Source organism: Ahaetulla prasina, chromosome 1 (assembly GCF_028640845.1).
Source record: "Ahaetulla prasina isolate Xishuangbanna chromosome 1, ASM2864084v1, whole genome shotgun sequence".
Classification (NCBI taxonomy): Eukaryota; Metazoa; Chordata; class Lepidosauria; order Squamata; family Colubridae; genus Ahaetulla; species Ahaetulla prasina.
This window is the reverse complement of record NC_080539.1, coordinates 368,480,510-368,501,391: the sequence shown is the minus strand read 5'-3', so window position 1 is coordinate 368,501,391 and position 20,882 is coordinate 368,480,510. Positions and strand designations below refer to the sequence as shown.

Below are 20,882 nucleotides of genomic sequence, written 5' to 3'. Positions count from 1 at the left end.
GGAACACTGCTATCATGTCTCCCCTAGTCCTTCTTTTTATTAAACTAGACATACCCAGTTCCTGCAACCGTTCTTCATATGTTTTAGCCTCCAGTCCCCAGCTTTCTTCCCCTCTTCCGTCCCTTCCTTCCTGTTCCCTTTAATTAAAATTAATTTTAACTCCAAAGCAATCTGCTGAACTTGGTTTTATCTTAACCACTCATTTGAGCGGTAATTTGTGCAGCGATGATAATCTGAATGGTTAAAATTGGAGTCTTGCTGACAGGTGAATAGTTAACAGTATTCCCATCATCATCATTATTTTTTTTTTTTAAATCTGCTTTAAATCTGTTTCAAGTTCGGTTGAAAAAATGAAATGGAACCGGGGCAGATGAGCTTTCGTGGAGTTGAAATCTAAGAGTACATTTTGGGAAGGAAGGGAGTGGAAGGGAAGAGAGAAGAATGGAGAGGGGAGGAGAAGAGGGAGGGGAAGAGAGAGAAAGAAAAAGAAGGGGAGGGGAGAGGAGAGAGGGGGAGGAAGAGAGAAGGGAGGAGAAAAGGGAGAGGAAGAGAGAGGAAGAACGAGAAGGGGAGGAGAGAGGAGAGGGGTAAGAAGAGAGACAGGAGGAGAAGAGGGAGGGGAAGAGAGAGAAAGAAAAAGAAGGGGAGGGGAGAGGAGAGAGGGGAAGGAAGAGAGAGGGGAGGAGAGAAGGGAGAGGAAGAGAGAGGAAGAACGAGAAGGGGAGGGGAGAGGAGAGGAGAGAGGGGGAGGAAGAGAGGGGGAGGAGAAAAGGGAGGGGAAGAGAGAGGAAGAACGAGAAGGGAGGGAGAGAGAGGGGTAAGAAGAGAGACAGGAGGAGAGAAGGAGGGGAAGAGAGGAAGAAAGAGAAGGAGGAGAGAGAGAGAGGGGAGGAAGAGAGGGAGGAGAAAAGGAGGGGAAGAGAGAAGAAGAAGAGAAGGGAGGGAGAGAGAGGAGAGGGAGGAAGAGAGGGAGGAGAAAGGGAGGGAGAGAGAGAGAGAGAGGGAGGAAGAGGAGAGAGGGAGGGAGGGAGAGAGAGGAGGAGAGAATAAAAAGAGGAGAGAGGAGGGAGAGGAGGAGAGGAGGAGAGAGGGGAGAGGAGGGGAAGGGAGAGGAGACAGAAGAGACAAGGAGACTAGGGAAGGGAGAGGAGGAGACAAGAAGAGACAAGAGGAGTCAGAAGAAATGGGGAGATGGGGGAAGGGAGAGGAGAGGAGGAGGAGGGAGAATAGGGAGAGGCGATAAGGCTGGAAGAGGCAGGAAAGGGAGAAAGAAGGGAGGTCAGGGGGAGGGGGAGAAAGAGTGGAGAGGGGAGGGGAGGGGAGAAGACAGGAGGAGAGAAGAGACAGCAGAAGGGAGGAGAGAGGAGGGGAAGAGAAGAGGGAGGAGGAGAAAGTAGGAGAGGGGGAAGAGTAGGGAAGAGGAGATGAAGCCTGAAAAGATAGAAGAGGGGAGGGAAGAGGAGGGAAGGGAAAAAGAGACAGGAGGGAGAGATGGGAGGGGAGGGAGGAGAAGCAAACTCAGCCGGGGAAGCTGAAGTTGTCAGTCATCCTGTGATGTCTCATTTAATGACCACGACAACAAAAAGATTTGTAAAATCAGATGTGATCCCCTGATGCCTCGCTTAATGGCTACACCGCTTAAGGATGAATTTCCCAGTTCTTCTTGAGGTGGTGGTAAATCGAGGATTACCTGTGGCGAGTAACCCATTAAGTCCGATCACTTAGTCCTATTCATAAACCTCAGCTAGTTCTCAACACAACACGACATAATAAGGGCCGAGTAATCCCAAGACAGGGGTCTCCAACCTTGGCCATTTTAAGACTTGTGGACTTCAACTCCCAGAATTCCCCAGCCAGCTCTGCTGGCTGGGGAATTCTGGGAGTTGAAGTCCACAAGTCTTAAAGTGGCCAAGGTTGGAGACCCCTGTCCCAAGACACTGAACTGCAAGCAGCTCCTCTTTAAAAGGAAGTCTGCAAGTCAAGTTCAGTATAGTTAGTCCTCGACTTATGACCAGTCGTTTGATGGCCAAAAATTAAAATAAAATAATGTCCATTGGGAAGAGTGGATTCGGACTTACGACTGTGAGATTTGCTTAATCACTGCTGTAAAAAATGGGTCGAAAACGTCGGGCTATCTATGCGGTGCCTCGAGTTACGACTGCCAATGACTTAGGAGTAGGATTCCTGTCCCAATTGTGGTCGTAAGTCGAGGACTACCCATATCCGGCAACTAGCTGGATACCGACAGTCCTCAACTTACAACCATTTGTAAGTTCGATGTTACAACGGCACTGAAAAAAAGTGACTTACGACTGATCCTCACATTTATGACCATCACAGATCCTCAAGGTCACACGATCAAAATTCCAATGCTTGGCAACTGGCTTGTAATTACAATAGTTGCAGCGTCCCGGACTTACGTGATCGCCACTTGTGACTTTACCAGTCGGATTCCAACAACGAAGTCAATGGGAGAAGCTAGATTTGCTTAACGATGTGATCCACTTAACAACTGCAATGGTTTGCTTAACAACTGTGGCAACAAAAAAATAAAACTGCAAAACTGGGCGCAAATCACTTAACAACCGCTTTGCTTAGCAGCAGAAATTCTGGCCCCAAATGTTGGTTATAAGTCGAGCGTTACCCGGACGCCGTTTTTAGCAAGAATAAGAAAATGGTGGGCGGTTCAGTTTGGTATTGATTTCTTCTGGTATGGGTCGCTTGGATGGTTATATAGCATAGCATAGAACAGAACAGAACAGAACAGAACAGAATTGGAAGGGACCTTGGAGGTCTTCTAGTCCAACCCCCTGCTTAGGCAGGCAACCCTACACCACCTCAGACAAATGGTTATACAACATCTTCTTTAAAACCTCCAGTGTTGGAGAATTCACAACTTCTGGAGGCAAGTTGTTCCACTGATTAATTGTTCTAACTGTCAGGAAATTTCTCCTTAGTTCCAGGTTGCTTCTCTCCTTGATTAATTTCCACCCATTGCTTCTTGTCCTGCCTTCAGGTGCTTTGGAGAATAGCTTGACTCCCTCTTCTTTGTGGCAACTCCTGAGATATTGGAATAGTTTGGCTGATTTATATTTCCTAGTCTAACCTGGGATTTCCTTCCCATCCAAGTCCAGCCCCAGTCCAACCCTGCTTAGCTTCCAAACTCAGGCACTGTTTTACTTTGACAGCTGGCATGATGGCAGGTATAATAGAATAACAGCTGGAAGGGCTTTCAATGGCCCAATGTCTGACTTGTTCAACATAGACCGCCCTGTCCTTGAATGGCTGGGTGGACGTTAACATTTGAACTACTATAAATCCATGTATTTACCATACGCTAAATGAATAAAGTTCGAAGGGACCTTGGAGGTCTTCTAGTCCTGCTCAAGCAGGAGATCCTCTACCATTTCAGACAAATGGTCGCCCAATCTCTTCTTAAAAACTTCCAGTGTTGGAGCATTTACAACTTCTGGAGGCAAATTGTTCTGCTGATTAATTGTTCTCGCTGTTAGGAAATTTCTCCTTAGTGCTAGGTTGCTTCTCTCTTGGATTAGTTTCCATCCATTGCTTCATGTTGCTGTGAAAATATTTACAGACCCCTCACATCCTGGACATAAACTGTTTCAACCCCTACCTTCAAAACGACGCTATAGAGCACTGCACACCAGAACAACTAGAAGCAAGAACAGTTTTTTCCCCGAACGCCATCACTCTGCTAAACAAATAATTCCTTCGACACTGTCAAGCTATTTACTAAATCTGCACTACTATTAATCTCATCGTTTCCATCACCCATCTCCTTCCACTTCTGAGTGTGTTATGACTGTAACTTTGTTGATGGTATCCTTACGATTTATACTGACTGTTTCTTAATATGATTTGATTGCTTATTTGTATCCTATGACTATCATTAGAATAGAATAGAATAGAATAGAATAGAATAGAATAGAATAGAATAGAATAGAATAGAATAGAATAGAATAGAATTTTTATTGGCCAAGTGTGATTGGACACACAAGGAATTTGTCTTGGTGCATATGCTCTCAGTGTACATAAGAAAAGATACGTTCATCAAGGTACAACATTTACAACACAATTGATGGTCAATATATCAATATAAATCATAAGGATTGCCAGCAACAAGTAATAGTCATACAGTCATAAATGGAAAGAGATTGGTGATGGGAAGATTAATAGTAGTGCAGATTCAATAAATAGTTTGACAGTGTTGATGGAATTATTTGTTTAGCAGAGTGATGGCCTTTGGGAAAAAACTGTTCTTGTGTCTAGTTGTTCTGGTGTGCAGTGCTCTATAGCATCGTTTTGAGGGTAGGAGTTGAAACAGTTTATGTCCAGGATGCGAGGGATCTGCAAATATTTTCACGGCCCTCTTCTTGATTCGTGCAGTATACAGGTCCTCAATGGAAGGCAGGTTGGTAGCAATTATTTTTTCTGCAGTTCTAATTATCCTCTGAAGTCTGTGTTTTTCTTGTTGGGTTGCAGAACCGAACCAGACAGTTATAGAGGTGCAAATGACAGACTCAATAATTCCTCTGTAGAACTGAATCAGCAGCTCCTTGGGCAGTTTGAGCTTACTGAGTTAAGTGTTGTACCTCATGATTCTTGAAGAATGTATATTTTCTTTTATGTACACTGAGAGCATGTGCACCAAGACAAATTCCTTGTGTGTCCAATCGCACTTAGCTAATAAAGAATTCTGTCCTGTCCTGTCCTGTCCTATCCTGTCCTGTCCTGTCCTATCCTATCCTATCCTATCCTATCCTATCCTATCCTGCTTTCAGGTGCTTTGGAGAATAGGTCAGACCTCTATTGTTGTGGGTGCTCCATCGCTGGAGATTTTTTTAAAAAGAAATTGGACAGCCATTTGTCTGAAATGGTGTGGATCTGCTGCTTGAGCATGGGGTTGGACTAGAAGACCTCCAAGGTCCCTTCCAACTCTGATAATCTGTTCTGTTCTCTTTGCCCGTCCCCTGTATCCTTTGAAGACTCAGAACTTTTGAAGCATCTTTTGACAAAAGGGGACAGATTGGAAGATGAGAACTACTTCAGTCAGTAGCACTAAACTAGAAAGAATTGGTTAGCACCTTTTCAGACTCACCAACGGTATTGCAATGATGGCTTTCAAAAACTTAAGGACCTTTTAATATCATTAAAGTTAGTTTGAAAAAGCGCTTCCTGACTCTTGCTTTTTCGCAAACCAATCTTTTTCTTTGCATCTTTGTTTCACCAAGTTCGACGTACTCAACTCACATGCTTTCTTGAAATGAGATGGTTTTTAAAGATAAACTTCTCAACGGGACTAAGAGCATAGTGGTGAATGAATATTAAAGCCAGGCCTCTTTTTAAAAAAACGATATTTTGAAGAAAAGTAAAGAAATAGCAAAGCGGAGCTGCTGAAAATAAAAACCCCAGGTTCTCCCATTGCACAGATTTTCAGCAATGCCTTGGGCTCCCCAAAATATCCCATCAAAGTGATTTAGCATCCTAGCTCTTAGGATTCTTCTAGTACAGTGTTTTTCAACCTTGACCATTTTAAGATGTGTGGACTTCAACTCCCAGAATTCACCAGCCAGCATGATTGAAGTCCATCCATCTTAATCTTGGTTTAGGCATCCTGGGAGTTGAAGTCCACCCACCCTAAAGTGGGAATTCTGGGAGCTGAAGTTCATGCATCTTAAAGTTGGCTTGGGAATTCTGGGAGTTGAAGTTCATGCATCTTAAAGTTGGCTTGGGAATTCTGGGAGTTGAAGACCACCCATCCTAAAGTTGGAATTCTGGGAGTTGAAGTCCACACATCTTAAAAGTTGTCAAGGTGAAAACCACTCCTCTGACCAATCCATGTTTGAATGGCCATACGTACCGTGGTGGCCATGTGGGGAGGATGCCCATTTGCATGCCTGTCGAATTCCAAATAGGACTCTCAACTAAAAAAGGTGGGGGCGGGATGGGGTCCTTGGTGCTCTCTGAGCTTGGTGTTTTTTCCCAGACATTTCATTACCCAACCAACAGGGTGAAATGTAAAATTTATTTATTTATTTATTTATTGATTTATTTATTTACATTTATATCCCGGCCTTCTCCGAAGACTCAGGGCGGCTTACAGTGTGTAAGGCAATAGTCTCATTCTATTTGTATATTTACAAAGTCAACTTATTGCCCCCAACAATCTGGGTCCTCATTTTACCTAATAAAGAATTCTGTCCTGTCCTGTCCTGTCCTATCCTGTCCTGTCCTGTCCTATCCTATCCTATCCTATCCTATCCTATCCTATCCTGCTTTCAGGTGCTTTGGAGAATAGGTCAGACCTCTATTGTTGTGGGTGCTCCATCGCTGGAGATTTTTTTAAAAAGAAATTGGACAGCCATTTGTCTGAAATGGTGTGGATCTGCTGCTTGAGCATGGGGTTGGACTAGAAGACCTCCAAGGTCCCTTCCAACTCTGATAATCTGTTCTGTTCTCTTTGCCCGTCCCCTGTATCCTTTGAAGACTCAGAACTTTTGAAGCATCTTTTGACAAAAGGGGACAGATTGGAAGATGAGAACTACTTCAGTCAGTAGCACTAAACTAGAAAGAATTGGTTAGCACCTTTTCAGACTCACCAACGGTATTGCAATGATGGCTTTCAAAAACTTAAGGACCTTTTAATATCATTAAAGTTAGTTTGAAAAAGCGCTTCCTGACTCTTGCTTTTTCGCAAACCAATCTTTTTCTTTGCATCTTTGTTTCACCAAGTTCGACGTACTCAACTCACATGCTTTCTTGAAATGAGATGGTTTTTAAAGATAAACTTCTCAACGGGACTAAGAGCATAGTGGTGAATGAATATTAAAGCCAGGCCTCTTTTTAAAAAAACGATATTTTGAAGAAAAGTAAAGAAATAGCAAAGCGGAGCTGCTGAAAATAAAAACCCCAGGTTCTCCCATTGCACAGATTTTCAGCAATGCCTTGGGCTCCCCAAAATATCCCATCAAAGTGATTTAGCATCCTAGCTCTTAGGATTCTTCTAGTACAGTGTTTTTCAACCTTGACCATTTTAAGATGTGTGGACTTCAACTCCCAGAATTCACCAGCCAGCATGATTGAAGTCCATCCATCTTAATCTTGGTTTAGGCATCCTGGGAGTTGAAGTCCACCCACCCTAAAGTGGGAATTCTGGGAGCTGAAGTTCATGCATCTTAAAGTTGGCTTGGGAATTCTGGGAGTTGAAGTTCATGCATCTTAAAGTTGGCTTGGGAATTCTGGGAGTTGAAGACCACCCATCCTAAAGTTGGAATTCTGGGAGTTGAAGTCCACACATCTTAAAAGTTGTCAAGGTGAAAACCACTCCTCTGACCAATCCATGTTTGAATGGCCATACGTACCGTGGTGGCCATGTGGGGAGGATGCCCATTTGCATGCCTGTCGAATTCCAAATAGGACTCTCAACTAAAAAAAAGGTGGGGGCGGGATGTGGGGTCCTTGGTGCTCTCTGAGCTTGGTGTTTTTTTCCCCAGACATTTCATTACCCAACCAACAGGGGTGAAATGTAAAATTTATTTATTTATTTATTTATTTATTTTATTTATTTTATTTACATTTATATCCCGCCCTTCTCCGAAGACTCAGGGCGGCTTACAGTGTGTAAGGCAATAGTCTCATTCTATTTGTATATTTACAAAGTCAACTTATTGCCCCCCCAACAATCTGGGTCCTCATTTTACCTACCTTATAAAGGATGGAAGGCTGAGTCAACCTTGGACCTGGTGGGACTAGAACCTGCGGTAATTGCAAGCAGCTGTGTTTTAATAACAGGCTTCTTACAGCCTGAGCCACACCGCAGCCCTTAAATTTGTTACTACCGGTTCTGTGGGCGTGGCTTGGTGGGGGGGTTGTAATGTAACTGGGTGGGTGTGGCCAATTTTTTTTTAACTGTTAAAAGCATTTTTTCTACAACCTCTTCGGCTGGAGAGGCTGTAAAAAAAATGCTTTTAAAAGGTTCTGGTGATCAGGCAACTCAGCTGGGATCGTCGGAGGAGCCTTTTAAAAGCTTTTTCGGCCGAAGAGGTTGTAGAAAAAATGCTTTTAAAAAGTTCTGACGATCCCAGCTGAGTCGCGCGATCATCAGAGGCTTTTTTTTTTAACTTTTAAAAGCATTTTTTCGTACGAAGAAAAATGCTTTTAAAAGTAAAAAAAAAAAAAAACCTCTGATGATTGTGCAGCTGAGCTGGGGCGGGGGGTGCAAGGATGTTTTTTTTATTATTTGCATTTATATCCCGCCCTTCTCCGAAGACTCAGAGCGGCTTACACTATGTTAGCAATAGTCTTCATCCGATTTGTATATTTATATACAAAGTCAACTTATTGCCCCCAAAAATCTGGGTCCTCATTTTACCTACCTTATAAAGGATGGAAGGCTGAGTCAACCTTGGGCCTTGTGGGACTATTATTTATTTATTTATTTATTTATTAATCATACTTTTATACCGCACCATCTCCTGTAGGACTCAGGGTGGTTCACAGGCATATTAAAAACAATATAATAAATAAGCATTAAAAACCCAATTAAAACTAAATATTATCATGGCCAAATCACTAAAAATGATAAAAACCCATTAAAAAACCCTTAAAATTTAGTTAAAACATTTTATTCTTAGGCTAGTCCAGCGCGCTGAAATAATAAAGTCTTCAGTTCACGTCTGAAGGTCCGGAGGTCAGGGAGTTGTCGTAATCCCGGAGGAAGCTCGTTCCACAGGGCTGGTGCCGCCACAGAGAAGACCCTCCCCCTGGGGGTCGCCAACCTACATTGTTTGGTCGACGGCACCCTGAGGAGGCCCACTCTGTGGGAGCGCACGGGTTGTTGGGAGGCAATCGGTGGCAGAAAGCGGTCTCGAAGGTATCCCGGTCCTAAGCCATGGAGCGCTTTAAAGATGGTAACCAAAACCTTGAATTGCACCCGGAAGGCTACCGGTAGCCAGTGTAGACCGCGCAGGATGGGTGTTATATGGGAGCAACGCGGTGCTCCCTCTATCACCCGCGCAGCCGCATTCTGGACTAACTGGAGCCTCCGGGTGCTCTTCAAGGGCAGCCCCATGTAGAGGGCATTGCAATAGTCCAGGCGGGAAGTGACGAGGGCGTGAGTGACCGTGCGTAAGGCGTCCCGGTCAAGGAAGGTGACTAGAACCTGCAGTAAGTGCAGGCAGCTGTGTTAATAACAGACTGTCTTACCAGTCTGAGCCACAGAGGCCCTCCAAACCACCTGCTGCCATCGCTACCGGATCACCCGATCCGATCCAAACCGGGAGCATTTCACCCTTACCAACTAGGTCACAGCATCAGTGCAGTAATGACACTTCTGCAAGAAAGCCACCAAGCTCAGAGAGCAGCAAGGACTAAACAGCTACAAATATTCTTTTCTATAAATAATGGGACGCTTCTCTCTCTTTTTTTTTAAATGTCCCCAAAATGGCAAATAGGGGCTTCTTGGGAGGCTCTGTGAAATTTCAAATCTCCCGCAGCTTCAGGCGTAGCTCTTACCTCTTCCCACTGGTGAATGTACCGGATTAGACGGGAGAGACGTAGTAGCCGCAGGAGACTCAAAATTTTGGTGAAGCGGACGATGCGCAAGGCGCGAGCCGTCTTGTACATCTCGGAATCCATGCCCTTCTCCACGATGAGGAAGATATAATCCACAGGAATGGAGGAGACAAAGTCCACCACAAACCAGGTCTTCAAGTACTTCTTCTTGATCCGCTCGGGATCCAGAATGATCTCCGTATTGTCCTCGATGACGATGCCCGTCCGGAAGTTCATAACCAGGTCCATGAGGAAGAAGGTATCCGACACTACGTTGAAGACGATCCAGGGAGCTGTGGTCTCCTCTTTGAAGAAGGTGATGCCGACGGGAATGATGATCAGGTTGCCCACCATGAAAAGCAACATGGTGAAGTCCCAGTAGAACCTGGAACGAAAGGAAGAACATGGGGATCAAGACATGGGAGAACATCGGAGCCAGCCCTGGGTCAAGGCCAGCTTATTGGTGTGTTTGCCCACCACAACTTTAAGACATTGAGTGGATGCATTCAGATAGTATACTAAATTTGGTCTGCATATGTTGTGTCTTGCCCGCTCTCACCACAGCCGGGGCCTTCTTATCTGCTTCCGAACGCTGAGGAATGTCCTAGTATGCCTCCCGGCCCCAGCCCTGGCTCCATGCCCAGACAGGCTGAGGAGGAGATAGCACCTCCCGGCCCCAGCCCTGGCTCCATGCCCAGACAGGCTGAGGAGGAGGAAGCACCTCCCGGCCCCAGCCCTGGCTCCATGCCCAGGCAAACGGAGCAACTAGACCCCTCCCCCTCCCCCACAGCATGTGAGCCTGAGGGAGGTCAATTACCAACAGCTGCCGACTGGAGTGACCCTCGCTTCAGAAGAATTGATAGACGGCGGCGTCAGAAGGAAGGGAGGTGCAGGCCTGGATAAGTGCTGAGTCATGGAGCCACACCCCATGGCCTATTTAAAGGATCTGCTTTCTGGCATTCTCTGAATCAGGCAAAGTCGAACATATCTTGCTGAAGTCACTTTCTGGTCTCCTGCCTGCCTTGAGGACTTTGCTAGGACTTTGGCAGAGCTGCAGAGGCACGCCTGATTCGGATTTCCCTGACCCGGCCGTCAGCGGAGGAGTGGGACACGACAGCATATACTTTAAGTTTGCTTTTTCCCCACCCAAGAGGATCTAGGCGAGTTTTCTGTGCAACCCAAGAAGGCTGGTTTATGTTTTGTGTTGGAACATAGAATATTCTATAGCAGGGGTCTCCAACCTTGGCAACTTTAAGCCTGGTGGACTTCAACTCCCAGATTTCTCCTTATTTCCAGGTTGAGTATCTCTCCTTGTTCAGTTTCCATCCATTGTTTCTTTGTCTGGCCTTCAAGTGTTTTGGAAAATAGCTTGACCCCTTCCTCAAATATTGGAACACCGCTATCATGTCTCACCTGCTTCTTCTCTTCACTAGACAAGCCATGCCCAGTTCCTGCAACCGTTCCATCGTATGTTTTAGATCAGGGGTCTCCAACCTTGGTCCCTTTAAGACTTGTGGACTTCAACTCCCAGAGTGCCTCAGCCAGCTGCTGGCTGAGGGACTCTGGGAATTGAAGTCCACCAGGCTTAAAGTTGCCAAGGTTAGAGACCCCTGTTCTGTAGCAATCATTTCCATACCCCGCACCCGTAGAACGCTTCTGATATATTCTTGCACGCCTCACAAAAATAAATAATTACCAGATGCATATAATTATGCATATATAATTATATAATTTTGAAATTTTGAAACCCAAGTTTTCGCACCCCCTGGAATATCGTCTCGCACCCCTGGTTGGGAACCCGTGTTCCATAGGGACCTTGGAGGTTTTCTAGTCCAACCCCTGCTCAAGCAGGAAACATTATACTATTGCAGACAAACGGCTGTCCAATCTCTTAAAAATTTCTAGGTAGGGAGCGTCCACAAGCTTTTCAAAGTGGTCAGTGTGTTAAAAGTTTGCAGCCATCTTCTATTTATTCTCCTCCTCCTCCTTCAAGGTCCTTGGTGCTCTCTGTCCTTAATAATTCACAGCAAGCCACTTGTATATAAACTGAGAGCAAACCCCACTCCCTTCCTTCCAGCACTGATGATGTTGCCTAGTCGGGTAATGGAACATCTGCAAGGAAACAAACAAGCTGAGAGAGCACCAAGGAGCCCACAGTCCTCCATCCTCCCTGCAAATCCCACGTCCTTCCAGCATGGATGCTGTTACCTAGTTTGGTAATGAAACATCGGCAAGAAAACCACGCTCAGGGAGCATCGAGGATCCCACTGTTCAACCCCGAGCCACCGATATTCTCTTCTGTTGGTATCTTTAAGGTTCTTAAAACCCAGATCCTTCCTTTTTTTTTTTTTATTAAAAAGGAAAAGAGAAGACTTGGGGGCACTCTATCTAGAAGTTCAGAGCTATACATGACGGCTAAGCTTCTTATCAGAATGTTAAACTGCAGAAACTTAAAATGAAACCAACTCAGGTATATCTGTCATCCCAAAAACGATAGCAGCTCACAACGTAGAGAAATCTTACAGGGTCAAAACTACCATGGGTGATTTGTAGAGGAGGAATGCAAAAATCTGGATCCCTTCCCTTCCCTTCTCTCTCTCCCTCCCTCTCTCTCTCTCTCAACACACACACACACATTAGAAAATACATTTTCAGAATCCTGTTCCACTTCTCTCTCCCACTGGAAGCCTGGGTGACCTTCTCCAGAAGCCTGCAAGGTCAAAAGCAGATAGCCAAGGTTTTTGAGTTCCAGTTTAGCCACAGCTTCCGAGAGCGTCGCTCTACAATTTGTCAGCCAGATATTTTTTATTTTTTTTAAATTAAAAATAAAAATAACAAGAGTTTCTCTCTTGTCCTCAATCCACCCCAAGAGGCGCATAATACAAATACGGAGGAATGGGAGGAAGCGAGACAGATGATAATTTATTTATTCCCTGACTTTTTTCGGCTACTGCCCTCCCACTGCCATTATAATAAGATCGTCTTTTATTTCTGCAGGAAAGGAAAATTTATTTCCCCGCCAGTTTTTAATTTTATTGTGTGTGTGTGTGTGTGTGTATGGTATTGGCTTGCTCTTTTTTGCAATAAATTGGCACCAATGTTGGCGCTGAAAGAAATGTGCTTTTGAAGTAACTGTGGGTTGTGGTTTTTCTATTTACCCCCCACCATCGCTGTTCCTGTTCGTTTCTCTGTTGGGCATAAAATACTGTATTTGCCTGGAGCCATAAAGAAAAGCGGCCATTTTTTGATTTCCTGTAGTGATTGCCCGTGGAATGGAAAAATTCTTGTATGCCAATCATCTCAGAGAGAGAAAAATTAGGATTTGGGGAATGCTGCATTAGGTCCTGGATACCTTTCAGATCACCCCAATGGCTACAGATAAGCCAAGTAGTCCTTGACTTATAGTAGTTCATTTGACTTATAGTAGTTCATTTAGTGACTGTTTGAAGCTATAATTCAATTTTAAAATCTAAATTTTAATTTATCAGCCTTTATAATCTGCTATGTTTTAAATGTTGTTTTAATTGTATATATTTTGTTTTATCGTTGGCTGTACACCGCCCTGAGTCCTTCGGGAGAAGGGTGGTATAAAAATTTAAATAATAATAATAATAATAATAATAATAATAATAATAATAATAATAATAATAATAATAATAATAACAACAACAACAACAACTTATAGCAATAGCACTTAGACTTATATACCCCTTCACGGTGCTTCATAACCCTCTCTAAGGGGTTTACAGAATCAGCCTCTTGCCCTCAACAATCTGGGTCCTCATTTTACCGACCTGGGAAGGATGGAAGGCAGAGTCAACCTTGAGCCTGGTGAGATTTGAACTGCCAAATTGCAGGCAGCTGGCAAGTCAGCAGAAATCGCCTGCAGTACAACACTCTAACCACTGCGCCTTGAGTCGGTCAGGATCGAACTGCTGGTTGTGGGCAGAGTCAGCCTGCAATACTGCATTCTCACTATTGTGCCACCAAGGCTGTTATGATTGTTGACTTCTGACCGTTTTTCACACGACCGTTGCAGCGTCCCCAATGGTCTCGTGATCAAAATTTAGACGCTTGGCAACTGGCTCATATTAATAATGGCTGCAGTGTCTTGGGGTCGTGTGATCCCCTTTTGCAACCTTCTGTCAAGGTTGCAAAGGGCCTCTGGTGGCTCAGCAGACTAAGTCTGTCTGTTATTAACACAGCTGCTTGGAATTACTGCAGGTTCAAGTCCCACCAGGCCCAAGGTTGACTCAGCCTTCCATCCTTTATAAGGTAGGTAAAATGAGGACCCAGATTGTTGGGGGCAATAAAAGTTGACTTTGTATATAATATACAAATGGATGAAGACTATTGCTTGACATAGTGTAAGCTGCCCTGAGTCTTCGGAGAAGGGCGGGATATAAATTCAAATTTAAAAAAAAGTCAATGGGGAAGCCAAATTTAGTTAACAACCACGTTACTAACTTAACAACTGCACGCTTCACACAACTGTGACAAGAAAAGTCGTAAACTGGGGCAAATCTCATTTAACAACCATCTCGCTTAGTAACATACATTTTGGACTCAATTTTGGTTGTAAATCAAGGACTACATGCCATAGAAGTTGTGAATGCTCCAACACTGGAAATTTTTAAGAAGAGATTGGACAAACATTTGTCTGAAATAGTATCTGATCAAGGAAAGAAGCAACTTAGAACTAAGGAGAAATTTCCTGACAGTTAGAACAATTAATAAGTGGAACGACTTGCCTTCAGAAGTTGTGAATGCTCCAACACTGGAAATTTTTAAGAAAATGTTGGATAGCCATTTGTCTGAAATGGTGTAGGGTTTCCTGCTTGGGCAGGGGGTTGGACTAGAAGGCCTCCAAGGTCCCTTCCAACTCTGTTGTTATATTATTATATTATATTATATAATATTATATGTATTATATGGGGTTTCCTGCCTCAGCAGGGGGTTGGACTAGAACAGCAGTCACCAACTGGTGGTCCGTGGACCACTGGTGGTCCGCGAGAAAACTTTGGTGGTCCACAGAAAAATTATTTGCATTTTTTATATTGCACTAAATCTGGAGTCCTTAAACTACGGCCTCATGGGCAATGAATGTTTATGTTGCTAAAGAGAGTCCTCCCCTTCGGGGTCTTGGGTTGGAGGGGGGCAGAAATTCCAACTCGGGGTCTGCTTTAGCCTCCTGGTGCTGGACTTTGGACAAAGGCTGGAGGGAAGTGTTGCTGGTGGCAAAGAGCCGGAGGACCTCGTTCCAGTGGGACTGCATCATGGCCTGGGACTGGCTGATCATCTCAGCTTGCTGAGCCTCCAAGCGCCGGTACCTGGCCTTGCACTCCCACAGGTCTTCCCTCTGCTTGGAAAGCCTATGCTCGTAGTCCTCAGTGAGGTGCTTCTGCTGAGCCTCCTTCTCATTCAGATCCAATTTGAACTGAGCTCTTTTACCAACCCTTCCTCGTGGTGGCTGCTTAGCTCCAGTAACTGCTTCCTGTTGGGGCCCTAAGGAGTCTGGGCGGGCAGACGAGGAGGGGCTGGGATGGGAGAGTTAGTAGAGGCTGGCAAGGCGCCCCTCAATGTGAGTGACATCGAGTTGGCCACACCCACCCAGTCACATGACCACCTAGCCACGCCCACCCAGCTGGTCATTAGGCAGATCATACTAGTGGTCCGCAGGATTTAAAATTATGAATTTAGTGATTTCTGAGGACTGAAAGGTTGGTGACCCATGGACTAGAAAACTTCCAAGGTTCTGTCCAACTCTGTTATTCTATTCTATTCTATTCTATTCTATTTTATTCTATTCTATTCTATTCTACTCTACTCTACTCTACTCTACTCTACTCGTTCTACCCAGTGAGGGAAATAGAGGCATATTGCAGCTTTGTTGTTAATTTTTTTTTAATATGATTATGGCAAGTTGCACATTCAGCCAGATGTTTAGAGTGGGTTTGGCATGTTTATCCACCTATTGAGTCCTTCCCAAGGACTTGAGATAAAGACAGCTGTTGTATGTTTGATGTTGTTGAAGGTCTCCTTGTATTTTTATTTATTTATTTATTTATTTATTTATTTATTTATTTATTTATTTATTTATTTATTTATCATACTTATATACCGCACCATCTCCCGTAGGACTTAGGGCGGTTCACAGGCATATTAAAACAATATAATAAATAAGCATTAAAACCCAGTTAAGACTAAATATTATCATGGCCTGATCACTAAAACAGTAAAAACCAGTAAAAACCCCATTAAAATTTTACTAAAACATTTTATTCTTAGGCTAGTCCAGCGCGCTGAAATAATAGAGTCTTCAGTTCGCGTTTGAAGGTCCGGAGGTCGGGGAGTTGTCGTAATCCCGGAGGAAGCTCGTTTCACAGGGCTGGTGCCGCCACAGAGAAGGCCCTCCCCCTGGGGCCGCCAACCGACATTGTTTGGTCGACGGCACCCTGAGGAGGCCCACTCTGTGGGAGCGCACAGGTCGTTGGGAGGCAATCGGCGGCAGAAGGCGGTCTCGAAGGTATCCCGGTCCTAAGCCATATTGTAGGATATAAGCTGCTCTGAGTCTCAGTTTTTGCAGCTGACTGATGGGGATTTTGTCAATGCCGATGATGTGTAAGCAGTGCTCCAGTTGTTTTGGGACTCACCAAAGGGGCCTAACTATCCCTTTTGGTACTACCTTTGCTTTCTTTTGCCACAGTCATTTTACTTCTATTTGCAGGTCTCTGTATTTTGGGATTTTTTTTCCCCCTCCCAGTTCTTTCTCGTCTCTTCTGCTGTCTTCAGGTCCTGCCACATCCACTGTCCAGGTTTTTTTATCTCATCCACAACTGTTATTCCTGGGTTGTTTCGAATTCTAAGCACTTTCGTTTCTTCATTTTCTATTACTTTGTCTATTTGCTCGCAGGCAAATGGTATTTCTCGCAGATCCTCCATTGTTTGTAGTCGGCTTGTGCGATCTTCTTGCAGTAGCTAACCAAGTGGCCCATTCTTTCTTCAACTTCTTTGTAGAGGAAGCATTGGCCTCTGATAAGGGCCATAGCAGCCATCGTGGCACAGAGGCTAGAATGCAATAACTCCCGTTTTACGACCCTGTAATGTCTTAATTCAGGGTAGAGTTGGGCCGAGTAGATGCAGCTGAGCATTTACTGGCCGGATGCCCTTCCTGACACCACAGTGAGTTCACAGCAACTCAGTGATATTTTTTTCTTTGCGCCCTAGGAGAGAAATATCTGCCTCTGCCGAAGATTGAACTCAACCTTTTGAGTAAGACGCAAGTTTCTTCACTGCTAGGCCACCATGCCTCTCAGGGGTTAAGATGCAATATTCTGCATTTCCACTGCCAGCAGTTTGATCCTGACAGGCTCAAGGTTGACTCAGTTTTCCATCCTTCCGAGATTGGTAAAATGAGGACCCAGATTATTGGGGGCAATAGTTTGACTCTATAAACTGCTTATAGATTGGTGTAAAGCACTATGAAGTCTAAGTGCTATTTGCTGTCTGTTGCTATCTTCTCAATTCTGGGTTTTTTTATGTCCTGACCAAAGGTGGTATTTAACCGGTTCGTACGGGTTCAGGCGAACCGGTAGCGGCAACTGCAAGGCCCGCCCCCACCTGCCCCGGCATAATGCTGTCCTATTTAGCCATGTTTTTGAGGCCGGGCGCATGTACGGAATGCATGCGCGCAAGCAAAGGACATGCATGGCCGGCCGGGTGTATGCATGGAAAGCACACACCTGAAACGAGACTGCATGTGCACGGCGAACTGGTGGTAAGAATATGTAAAACCCACTGCTGATCCTGACCATCTAATACTTTGCCTTAGACCCTGTTTCTTTTCTATTCTTCCTTTGGTCATTCATGTAGGTCAGCTTGGTCTCTCCAGTACTTGGTCAGCCTTCATAGATGTAGTAACTTCAGTGTCAGTGTTGGAAGGCAATTTTCTTTTTGCTTCTTAACTGCCACATATTTTAGCTGGGGAAGTTGGGAGGGGGTTGTTATTGGAGCGGTAGAAAATTAGTCATAACAATATTCCGTATTCAAGGACTTTTGGCTGCGTCTGATGTAGACTGCCTGAAGATTGTATCCAATTGAGTGTGAAGAGTTGATTGGACAATGCGATGAACTTGTAGGTGTGGGGAAGGGCTGTGAACTGTCAACTGGGTGTAGAAAACCTGGAAGCTTTCAGTTTCAGGTTTTCCCAGCTATGCCAACATGACATCTCTAATAAATTGGAACTTTGAGGAACCTCAAGCCTCAGAGCTTTATTTCGTTGGGGGTGTTCCTTGGAACCCTGACATTCAGTGCATCTCCTTCACTGTCCTTCAGATATTCTTCCATTTCCCTTTTTTTAAATCTTTAACTGTCTGGTGCACTTGCAATATTCCACGCCCACCTATTTTCTGAGTAAGTAGACTTTGTCAACGTCGCTGCATGGTTTAAGAGTATGATTCATTGTCACTGTTTTTTCTGGCCTTCTTATCCAGGGATTTTAGTTCTGCTTGAGTCCAGTCCATTATTCCAGCTGTGTGTATCTAATAAGTGGAATTACTCGGGTGTTAATTGCCTTAAAGGCATTTTTCTCTACTGAGTTTGGGCATTAAGATCTTCTTCATTCTCGTGATGTGACCATTTTCTTGGCTTCCGTGTGCTCGACGTGGTCAGTTTGAAGAATTTGCAGGGTATTTGCAGCGATCACCTTCATCCAGAGTCTTGTTATTTTCATAGGGTGCCTCAATTCCTTCAGTTTTCATTATTTTTCCTCTGTTGGGAAGTCAGGAGAATGGCATGCTTCCCCAGTCCAAATTCCAGTGCAATATCTTGGCTCCTCCCTTTTCTGGTTGATTCTGTGCTGATTTTTTTGTATGCCAAATCAATCCGTTTCGGGAGACTGGGATGAAAAAGAAATCTCAATGTATCTTTTCCACAGACACACACACACAAAAAAAACATTTCTGAAAAAAGTTTCTCTTTTTTTATTTATTTATTTAATTTTGTCATAACAATATACACAAGCATCACACAAAAAGATTATATAATATATAAACATATATATGAGGAGAAACAAGGAAGTATAAGCATATATATATGTAGGTCTTTAGTTATTCGGGTTTTCTCCCGTGTAAAATTGGGAGTGTCTTGGCGACGTTTCGACGAAGTCTCATTCGTCATCTTCAGGCTTCAGCTTCGTGCTTCTGGGAGCAATGTGTGATTGCAGCTGTTTCTTCCTTTTTAACTGCTAGTGGGGGTTTGAACTGATTGGGTGGGAGCTTGGCTGTGCTCTGATTGGATGGGGGGTTTTTTGTGCTCTGATTGGCTGGGGTGTGTCCTGTTTGGGTAAGGGCTTGGTTGTGCTCAGATTAGTCTGAGTTGCAGGGGGATTTGAGCTGGTGAGCTGCACTGCTGCTGTTTGGCTTCGTGTTCGTGGTCGTGCTACATCTTCGTAGTGGGTGTCAGTCTGGAATCCATTGGATGTTAGTACGTTTGTGAGAGTGTGTAGTTCGGTTTTTAGGTGTTGTTCATCAGCTAAGCGTTTTGTTCTAGAGATGAGTGTCTAGAATGTCTACACACTCTCACAAACGTACTAACATCCAATGGATTCCAGAGAAATAAGATTACCAAACTAATCCAAAAAGAACCCCCCACTAAAATCCAAGACAGAGAACAAGAAAACGGCACAGCCCTCCTCCCATATATAAAAGGCACCACAGACAGAATCAGCAAGATCCTCCACAAACATAACATCAAGACAGCATTCTGCACAAACCAAAAAATATCCACCATCCTAAGAAACCCCAAAGACAAAATTGAGTTAGAAAATCAAGGAGTATATGAAATCCCATGCACCGCCTGCCCCACCACATACATTGGACAAACCAACAGAAGAATAAGTGCACGCATTGAAGAACACAAGAACTCAGTCAAAAAAGAGGAACCAACTTCTTCCCTGGTCCAACACCTTAAAGCCACAGGACACGATATTGACTTTAAAAAGACCAGAACTATCGCCAAAACTGAACACTTTAACAACAGAATAATCAGAGAAGCCATCGAGATAGAAAAATGCCCACACAGCATGAACAAACGAGATGATACCTCCCGCCTACCAGCCATTTGGAAACCCGCCCTTATTGACAAACGAGTCCCTAACACGAGGAATGACACCAGACCCACACTCACGAGGTCCACACAGGATGTCACCACCACACATCCACCCAGAAAGCAGACCCAAACCCACACTGATCATGAAGCACGACCAAGGACCAGAAGCCAGACTGCAGCTGCAACATTAGCCATTTCAAACCCCTCCAATCCATACATGCAGCAGACTGACACCCACTATGAAGATGTAGCACGACCACGAACACGAAGCCAAACAACAGCAATGCAGCTCACCAGCTCAAATCCCCCTGCAACTCAGACTAATCTGAGCACAACCAAGCCCCCACCCAAACAGGACACATCCCCAGCCAATCAGAGCACAAAAAAACCCCATCCAATCAGATCACAGCCAAGCTCCCACCCAATCAGTTCAAACCCCCACTAGCAGTTAAAAAGGAAGAAACAGCTGCAATCACACATTGCTCCCAGAAGCACAAAGCTGAAGCCTGAAGATGACGAATTAGACTTCGTCGAAACGTCGCCAAGACACTTCCAATTTTACGCAGGAGAAAACCCGAATAACCAAAGACCTACATACAAACACCCGCGAAAACCTCAGAAAACACATATATATATATAGGGAAAGAAAACAACAGGAATGGTAGGCATGTTTGTGCTCTTATGCACACCCCTTAAAGTCCTCTTAGGAATGGGGTGAGGTCAACAGTGGATAGATTTTGGTTAAAGCTTTTGGGGTTATGAGAAGAGACCACAGAGTCTGGTAATGCATTCCAAGCACAGATAATTCTGTTACAGAAATCATATTTTCTGCAATCCAAATTGGAGCAGTTGACATTAAGTTTAAATCTATTGGTAGCTCTTGTATTATTGCAGTTGAAACTGAAGTAGTCATTATCAGGAAGGACATTACAATGGATGGTTCTATGAGCTAAACCCAAGAGAAATGCCCTCTCTTGCATTTTATAGGGGGGTTTTCCTGGGAAAAACTGGGAAGGGGATATATTGCAAAAAGCCTCTGTGAGATTGTACCCTCAGAATCCGAATCAAGCTGGAAGGGACCGTGAAGGTCCTCTAGTCCAGAGGTCCCCAACCTTGGCAACTTTAAGCCTGGTGGACTTCAACTCCCAGAATTCTGGGATATATCTGGTATCATATTCTGGTATGATAATTCTGGTATAATT

The 20,882-nt window shown here is 44.3% G+C and overlaps 1 protein-coding gene across 1 annotated transcript in view; it reads right to left on the bottom strand.

The window, feature by feature from the left end:
• The window catches only part of HCN2 (hyperpolarization activated cyclic nucleotide gated potassium and sodium channel 2), a 104,888-nt gene that overhangs the window by 30,943 nt on the left and 53,063 nt on the right, over positions 1–20,882 (bottom strand). Inside the window, exon 2 of the mRNA XM_058163549.1 lies at positions 9,535–9,958. Within this exon, the coding sequence (XP_058019532.1) occupies positions 9,535–9,958 (424 nt within the window). The remainder of the gene's footprint in view (positions 1–9,534; positions 9,959–20,882) is intronic.